General features: G+C 47.4%; 1 protein-coding gene across 4 annotated transcripts in view; it reads right to left on the bottom strand.

Moving 5' to 3' along the window:
- Positions 1–2,448: 2,448 nt before the first annotated feature.
- The window catches only part of Slc12a8 (solute carrier family 12 member 8), a 158,718-nt gene continuing 152,049 nt past the window's right edge, over positions 2,449–9,117 (bottom strand). For 3 of the 4 annotated variants that reach the window (XM_050159911.1, XM_050159913.1, XM_050159912.1), the window contains 2 exons: positions 8,413–8,473; positions 2,449–3,551 (listed from right to left, as the gene is read on the bottom strand). In XM_050159911.1, the coding sequence (XP_050015868.1) occupies positions 3,389–3,551; positions 8,413–8,473 (224 nt within the window). In that variant the 3' untranslated portion in view covers positions 2,449–3,388. Of the gene's footprint in view, positions 3,552–8,411; positions 8,474–9,117 lie in introns of those variants that run through there. The other variant, XR_007594962.1, reaches the window with a different exon arrangement.

Genomic DNA, 9,117 nt, shown 5'->3' with positions numbered 1-9,117 from the left:
CCTGTCTCTGGTCAGGCTACCGGTTCCATCAGTTGACTCCTTCCAGGAGGACTCCCGTCAGGATCTCTTCATGCAGTACGGTTAGGCGTGCACACATGCACACATTATAAGTGCAGGTGGCTAATGCCCCCCCCCCAGGCTTCCCCTTCGGTTTGGGGAGATAGGCACCATGAGATAAATTGTGACTCCTTCTTCCTCTGGAAAGGGGTCGTGAGACAGGTCTTCTGCAGTCTCTCAGGCCCTTCAAAAAGGCATCCGGCCTTGTGCTCCTGCGTGGCTGTGAATATGGCCTCCCTGCCTTGGTCCTCTCTCCTCTCCCCTCTGCCTCTCACTCCTTACTGAAGTGGTAGCTTGTGAACATTTACTTTCCAAGGGACCTAGGCTGAAATCTAATCAATGTTACAGCTACGTGGTCTAGCTGGGGTTAAATACAAGAACTTTGGTCCTATGAGAGACCCAACTGCTTTCCTCCTGCCTCCTGCCCACAAACACCGAGCTATTTATTCATTCTGGTGTCCCTGACACTGAGTGTCCAGTTTCCAATTCTTGTAATGACCCCGCTCTCTTTTATCCTTCTCTGTAAGATGGAGCCCATCGGAGGATACTCTTGAGTCTTCTGTGTATTATTTTTGGCCTTGGTGTCATCTTATTCAAGCTTTGTGGCTATTCCAGCTCACTGCCTTCTTCTTCAGAGCGGTTGATCTTAAGCCTGCTGTGCAGAATTCAAAACAGCAAAAGCAGATGCAGGCAAAGTCTTCTGTGCCAGGCAGAAAATGATCCCCAAGATGCTCGTGGCCTGTTTCTCAGGCCCTGCCAACGTCCCCTCACTTCAAAATGAGTTTGCAGGTGTGATTAACTCAAGGTGCTTGAGCTGGGGCTCAGTCTAGGTTATCTGAGGCCTCAGTGCAACCGCACACCTCCATGGACGACTAAAGTGAAGACGGACTTCACACGTCCCCAGAAGGCAATGCATGGCAGCTGTGACCTGTGGGGCTGGCTTTGAATTGCAGTGACATGATCACAAATCCAGGAATGCTGGCAGCCACCAAAGCTAGAGAAGGCACAAAACAAATTCCCCCAGGGCTTGTGGGGGAGTTCAGAATCGCTTCTTGGCCTTGGTTTTTTTGACTCAGTAAGACTGATCTGAGATTTCTGTATTCTGCAGCCATGGGAAAAATTGCATTTCTGCTGTTTTAAGGCATCTGGGCTGTGCTGTGTGATTAATTACAGTAGCCACAGGAAACTCCATGAATACAGGTTCTTCCTTAAACGGCCTTCAGAGATGGCAGCTGAGGCCAGAGAACTACAAGTTCAAGGCCAGCCTGGGCTATGTAGTGAGTTTCTTGCTAGCCCCGAACCACATGAAGACCCCATCAACAAAATAAAAACAAAACAAGTCCTCAGGGATCACTGCCCTCTGTTTTTCATGAATAGTTGGCTTTATTTCACCAGCCTCCCGCCTCAGCCTCCTAACTGCTGTTACTAAACCATGTCCAGCTCAGCCTGTCCTTTCTGTACTTTAGTTTATGAGTATTGATGTTTGCCTGTATGTATGGCTGTATAACTACATTCTCTGGCACGAGTGGAGGCCAGGAGAGGGTCTCTGATCCTCTAGAACGAGGGAGAGAGAGAGAGAGAGAGAGAGAGAGAGAGAGAGAGAGAGAGAGAGAGAGAGAGAGNAGAGAGAGAGAGAGAGAGAGAGAGAGAGAGAGAGAGAGAGAGAGAGAGAGAGAGAGATGCTTGTGTGTGGTATAAATCACAATTCATCTGTGGAGGTCCCTTCTACCCTGCAGATTCTGGGAATAGACTTGGGTGGTCAGGCTGGTCAGCAAGTGCCTCTCCTGGGCCATCTTGCTGGCTCTTTTTGTGGTTCTTCTATTCCCATGTTTACTCCAACCCCAAGTCTGCATTCTTGAAAAGTGTCTAAAGGGGCTTGGACCCTTGTTCTCTAGGCAAAGCTAGGGTTTGTTTCCAGACGTCATGAAGGATATCTGGTCTTCCAGAAGGTTCTTAGCTCTAGCTGACCCCTCATGCCCTTCTCAGCCCTCATCTACTTTCAGCTTTCCCACCTAAGACGCAGGTGTTTTATAAAATGTCTTCGGAGTATATCCAGCACGGAATCATGGGTGACACTTGTTGAAGATATGAGGTCCATGCCGCAGGCGAGGTTAGCACAGCATCTCAGGAGAATGTATGAAAAGAGTCTAAAGTGGTCCAGCAGTCCATCTTTCCATGCTCAGCAGTGGGCTGGAGCCTGGGCCAGGGGCTAAACTTACCTGGAAGCCTGGCTCCCCATGCTGGATGTTCATGATATTGTCAGGCCCAGCTCAGGGGAACCAGGAGTTCTGTCATCCAGCTGCAAAGGTGTCAGGGAGCCGGGGACTACACATATTTTTGACAACACTAGTCACGGTTAGGCAATTTGTTGTAATTTATTTTCTTCTTCCCCCCACCCTCTTTGATAAAGGGTCTTGTTGTATAGCCTAGATTGGTTTCAAGCTTTTGATCTTCCTGTCTCCATCTCTTGAGTCCTGGGATTCCAGGTGACTATCATGCCCGGCCAGTTTATTTGACTCTTTAACTAAAAAGTACTTCTCCAAACAGTTAACAGCTTACAAATACACATTCCCACTGATCCTGCGTCCCCCTTCTGAGAACTTATCTGCTGGTATGCATACAAACAGACGACTCACTGCAGAAGTGTCTGTAATAGCACAAAAATCAGAATGAATCAAAATGATCGTGAGACTGATTAAATAAATTATGGCAGCTTCAGGCACTGAGACATAATGAGGAAACTGTGTGAGCACCATCGTGGAAATGCTTCCACAGCATCTTAAAGGAGAAGGCAAGATGCTGCAGAGACTGTGTAGACAGAGCCACATGGGTGGATGAGAAGGTATAAGAACTCCCTTTCCTATCTGGAAAGAGATGGCTGCCGTATGAGTGAGAAATGGTTACCTCTGTGGCAGGAACGGGAACCAAGCAGATGAAGACCAAGGAAGAGAAGGAGACTTTTACCCTGCATAAAATTATACTTTGTGACTTGTAACCATGTGAGTATAGTATATACTTTAAAAGAAATAAAGTAAGTGTTTATTGTGGTCCTTACAGTAAGAAATCTGGTTTTGGTTCTCCACATCTGATTGTCTTAAGGCCACCTGATCATCCTGGTGGTCTGTGGGCTGCTCAGGTTGGGTACACATAGAATCCATAGCCACACCCAGTATCTGTTCAGACTTTAGACCAGACTGTGATTTCTGGCACCCGAGGCTGTGGTGAGAACAGTCTTGGGGTTTCTCATTGGTAGAAGCAGTTTCCAAAGGTTCTGAGATTTTGGTTGCCCATCTCCAGGGCAGCTTCTAGAAAGGAGGAGTCCAACAAGCTTCTAATAGGGCGGCATCAGCTGTTCCCGGCTCACGAGGGAGGAATGGTGGTATCGATCTCGGGCGGCAAAGTCTGTGTTCTCCTGGGTAAGCTGGGTCATTTCCATGTTGACCTTGGCCAGGGACGGTGCCAAGATGATCTGCTCCCGGGAGGACCTCAGGCTCCTTCAGGGAGAGACAAAGGATAGGGAGAGGGGAAGCAGCAGCAGAGACGAACACTGGAAGCCAGTCTTCCCTGGAGAGGGACACTGTGACATGCCAGCTGTCCTAACGTTTAGCATGTGTGTAGATGTTTAAAACACAGCTGTTGAGAACTATAACTATAGTCTGTGAACTTGAAGTAGGAGACACGGGACCAAGGGGAGGGAAGTGAGTGGCCTTAACTGGGACATTAAGTGGATCAGCATCAGTCTATACTTTCTAACAAGAGATGCCCACACTACAGACAGGGTGTGAGAGCTGTCGCTTCCCTTTGCTCCCTTGTCAGATGAGACAAGGGAGTGGCAGGATGGAGAAGAGCAGGACCAGAACTTTGCTCGTTAGAAAGTGAGTTGAGATGCTACACAGGCTGCTGGGGATGAAGGCATGCATGGCATCCCTACAGCCAGCTCCGCATACTACAGCACCACCTTTCCAGGCAAGACGTGCCTGCGGCTGCAATCGTGGCAGGGAGACTGTGGGGGTAACCAACTGCCTTTGGATTGGACTTGAGGTCCTCTCCGCAGAAAAGAATTAAGGCTTGGCACCATAAACCTGATCGGAAGACATGGCTTGGAAGGTTACAGGACCCTGGGAGAATCTATTACTGTTGTTTTGCTAAAGAACATGTCGAACTGCCTTCTAAGTTTATTGCTTTATATACACAGATTAGTGCTGCCCTCAACTTTGGCCAGAGAAGCTTCTCTCTGTAGTGGGCATCAGTTAACACAGAGACTCATAGCTGTTCAAAGTACTGAGAATAAATGCCTATTGAGCAGTAAGCCCTAAGGGAGGCATCTGTGCCAATCCTTGTCACCAAGGCTGGGAGAATGTAAGGAAGAGGGCAGAATGAAGGAGCCAGAGGGAGGGTGCCATGATATGCCTTTGGACATGGCCACTGCACCTGTGAGCTCAGTGCAGCTGGGATTACTCACACAGTCAACAAGATCAAGATCAATGGGCATTCCAGTAGGCGGCACTTACTGGACTCAGTGCCATGACAAAAAAGGAGAGGGCATGAAATGGGAAGGGGGATGGGCTGCAGGTGCCTGGGGGACTTGGTGCACGTGATCAAGATGCATGGCTTACATGTATGAGATTATCAAAGGATAAACGAAAGATATTCTATAAGAAAGGAAGGAAGAAAGGGAAGAAGGAAGGAAAAAGGAAGGAAGGAATAGAAAAGAGGGAAGGAAGGAAAAAAGAGAGGAAGGAAGAGAAAGAAGAGAAGGAAGGAAAAAGAGGAAAGAAGAGAAAGAAGAGAAGGAAGAAAGGAAGGAAAAAAGAAAGGAAGGAAGAGAAAAAAGAGAAGGAAGGAAGGAAAGAAAGAAGGAAGGGAAAAAGAAAGAAAGTTGAGTGAGGAGTGGTTTCTGGGCCATCAAGGTTGCTCAGCAAGTGGCAGAGGTAAAGTGCCCAGGCTTTGGGTACCAAAGTGGCAAAGACAAAGAGAAGCCCAGATTTGGTGTCTATGGCACCAGCCTCTGCATCCAGGCAGATACAATGTGAAGATCATGTTCTAGGCCTGTCCGGAGGATGGCATCAGAGGCTGAAGAAGGTATTTCTGCTCTTAGCCCTGCCGCTCATCAGATAGTGGCCTCGGGATACCTCTGTTTTCCTACCCCTCCATGGCCCTTCCAGGTCCACAGCCTGTTATGTCATTGAGTTTTCCCGGAGGTACAGGTTTCCTCTGGACATCTTCCCCCTAAAAGAATTAGCTACTTTACTCAGAGTAATGTTCAAGTACTCAAATCAGGGATGTAAAACAAGATATGAAAAGCAATGTAAAAAGATGGAGGTCCAAGGACAAGAGACTGTAGAACTTCAGCAGCAGCTCTGCCGCTGAGTCTGGGAGTGTCCATCATACGAACCTGGTGCTAAGAATTTGTGAAGACTGAATATGCTCCTGTCAGGGTGGAATCTGCAAAACAGAAGTGGCCAAAATGCCACACTAGAAAATCATAAATGTTTTGTTGTTGTTGTTTTTTGTTTGTTTGTTTGTTTGTTTTTCAGGTAAAAGTCAGATGCATTCTTCTGGACTCAGGGAGAGCAGCTTCTTAGCACTGCTTGCAGATCCTCATCTGGACAGCTGCTAGGGCTTCTGGGAAGGAAGCCTTCTATAGATCAGGGTTTACCTCACAGAGTAACTGTGCGGAACAGGTATAATAAAGAACAGAACGCAGCAAATCCTTCTGCCCAAGCATACTTAACAGTGACTTGCCCTTGGTTTTGAAGGACGTTTTAGAAAAAGTCAAAACGACAGAGCAAGGCTACCAGTTTCTATTTTTAAGCTACTTCTTGGCCCTTCTCTTCTAAATCATCACAGAACACACCCAGGAGCTTTGGTGAGGCCAGCAAGCTTGGTGCTGTCTCGGCCAAGCCCCCACAATCCACTTCACTAGTCCAGGGCTGTGTATGAACGAGGGGCTGTGTAGTCTGTTCCAACCAAAGGGCTATCTTTCCCTAGGAACACCTACCTAATACAGCGACCTTGGAGGTGACATCCCAGGAATTCAGAGTACAGCTGAAGGGACCATGGTGAACTCCGTGGCTATTTTTTAGGCTTTCCAGCCAGAAATGACTAACTATATTCTTGTAAATCAATTATACCAAATAACCCCACCCACATATTTGAAGTTTGAAATTTTGTACGCAGCTTCTATACCAAACCTCTTTGCACTTAATCTGCTTCCTCTCAGAACTAGGTGATGGGGGAAAGAGATCTGTGTAGGTGAGCTGTGACCTGAGCCACCCAGCCAAGTGCCTCAGACAGGAAGAAAGCAACAGTCTCCCCACATTTCCCACAGCTCCAAGGAGGACATATAACAGTCAGTAAGTGCAGCCGATAGAGGGTTCTCATTTTCTCCCATGGGCCCTCCAATCTCTCGACTCCTCCCTTTGTTTCCACCCCCTACACCTTTTCCTTTGTCGTCCCAAGCTTTAGCACCAAATTCTCACTTCTTGTGTCAACGTGAAGAGACTGGCAGTGTTTTCAGAGAGCTGTATCAGAAAGGATGATTGGGTAGAGGGGCTGGAGAGGAGGGTCAGCGCTGAAGAGAAAGTTCTGCTCTTGCAGAGGACCCAAGTTCTGTTCCAGCAATCAATTCAGGCAGCTTCTAAATGCCTGTAACTCCAACTCCAGGGGAATCAAATAACTCTGGCTGCCCCAGGCACCTACCCTCTTGTGCATACACTCCCCTTTCCAATGCATATAATTTTAAAAAAATGGATGCCAGGGAGTGCAGAGTGATGGTTCAGTGTTCGTGGAGTTTTGCTTCTGGAGACGAGTGGTGACGATGGCTATATGACAATGATTGTATTTAATACCATGAATATGTACTTACAGATGATTATGGTGATAAATTTTATGTTATGTGTGTTTTACCACATAAAAAAAAACCCTAAGAGGAAAACACAAAGAGAAAAAGGATTCTATGCTGACATCTGGAATCAATGGGACCGGGTCCTAATCTTCATTAGTAGTGTCTGGGCATGGAAAGTGCAGATATTTGTGCAAACACAAACCACACATCTAGAGTTTCAAAATCAAACCATCCAAATGAAACCAAATAAGCCCTGGGCTGCCTTCTGCTTGGACTTGCCTGGCCTGCAGCTTTGGCTCCTCACTGATATTGAAAGGGAAAAGAAGGCGGAAGTAGTTCCCAGAACCCTAAGGCCTTAAAGGATGAGGAAGTTTGGGCTTCCAACTAGGGTGGGAAGGAGCCAGAGGGAAGGGGCAGCAGGAAATATTCTCTTTAGGATAAAGCTCCGTGCGTGTGTGTGTGTGTGTGTGTGTGTGTGTGTGTGTGTGTGTGTGTGTCTGTGGTATGCATCATGTGTGTGGTATGTGTATGTGTACATGTGTGTATGTGTGTGTGGTGTGTGTATGTTATGTGTGTGTGTTATGCGTATGTACATTTGTGTGTGTGCGCATATGGCAAGCTCACAGCAGTCCTCCACAGACTCTCATCCGTGTCCAAGCTTGGCTTATAGAGTGACTGTCACGAGTACAATGACACCCAGTTACCTTTGACCCGAGATGATAAACACGAGATGAAAATCACATTTTCTTAGGCTTTGATCTTGGGCATGATTAAGTATTGGTGGGAATGTGACTTAGACTATAAACTCGCTCAGCCCTGACAGATCAGCTCTGGTGACCTGTCACCCAGACTCCAGATAAAGGCTTAGCTCCTGAAGACTAAGGACATGAAGGGAAGAGGACATTAGCCTGCTAGAGGTTCTGACGAGCTGAGCTGGGAGAGAGGTGTGGGGCACAGTGAGGAGCACATGCTGGGTGCTGAGTGTGGAGGACCACAGTGAGGAGCACGTGCTGGGTGCTGAGTGTGGAGGACCACAGTGAGGAGCACGTGCTGGGTGCTGAGTGTGGAGGACCACAGTGAGGAGCACATGCTGGGTGCTGAGTGTGGAGGACCACAGTGAGGAGCACGTGCTGGGTGCTGAGTGTGGAGGACCACAGTGAGGAGCACGTGCTGGGTGCTGAGTGTGGAGGACCACAGTGAGGAGCACGTGCTGGGTGCTGAGTGTGGAGGACCACAGTGAGGAGCACGTGCTGGGTGCTGAGTATGGAGGACCACAGAGAGGAGCACGTGCTGGGTGCTGAGTGTGGAGGACCACAGTGAGGAGCACTGCTGGGTGCTGAGTGTACAGGACAGTGAGGAGCACGTGCTGGGTGCTGAGTGCGGAGGACCACGGTGAGGAGCATTATAAAGTTCTGCACCACAGTCCAGGCCCAAGGAACAAGACCCTCTGGCACTTCCCAAAACAGGGACACTCATCCATCCTTTCACCAGCCCCAGTGGGCACAGACCTGCAGGAGGGCATCAGGAGGGACTTCATCCATTGGAAAAAGCTGAAGTTTGAAGCTGAGCCTGTGGGGAAGATATGGGCATACATTTTGAGGATTTTCATAGATAATTTGAACCCCAGCTTCATGGGGAGCTTGCACACCCCTTAACATGCTCACTCACAACTTCCACATGTATGTACATACATAAAACTATCACACTTTCCCACTTGACACAAAGAACATTTGGTGTCGTACAGCCTGGCAGCAGTTCCCGAAAACTCATTACTAAACTCCAAATTCCTTTGAAGGAGAGTGGGTGGGGCCTATGGCAAAGAAAGCTGCTTCTGCCTTAGGAATTAAAACACATTTGTATGACACTTATTCTTAGATTCACATGTGTGTGCTGAATGCGTTCTGTCCAGTCCCTCCACTAGGACCACACACTCTGAAAACAGGGAACGTGGCTTTTTCGTCCTCATAACCTCATGGGATCTGGCACTTAGGAAGTTTCTAACAGGTGTTAAGTGAACAACATAGAAATGTTTGAATTTGTTTGTTTTTGAATTGGCCAAATAACCTTTGTGTATGACACACCAATCAGAATAAAGTTCAACCTTAAATATACATGTATAGTGAAATAGATATTTATATAACATTATTTACCACACATTTATTTATTAGATATACACAACATACTATATGTTTATGTATAATATATTGATATTA

The sequence above is a fragment of the Alexandromys fortis genome, unplaced genomic scaffold (genome assembly GCF_014885135.2).
Source record: "Alexandromys fortis isolate MF-2015 unplaced genomic scaffold, M_Fortis_MF-2015_v1.1 scaffold_119, whole genome shotgun sequence".
Taxonomy (NCBI): domain Eukaryota; kingdom Metazoa; phylum Chordata; class Mammalia; order Rodentia; family Cricetidae; genus Alexandromys; species Alexandromys fortis.
Note: the sequence above shows the minus strand (reverse complement) of the source record. Positions and strands in the feature narration are given on the sequence as shown.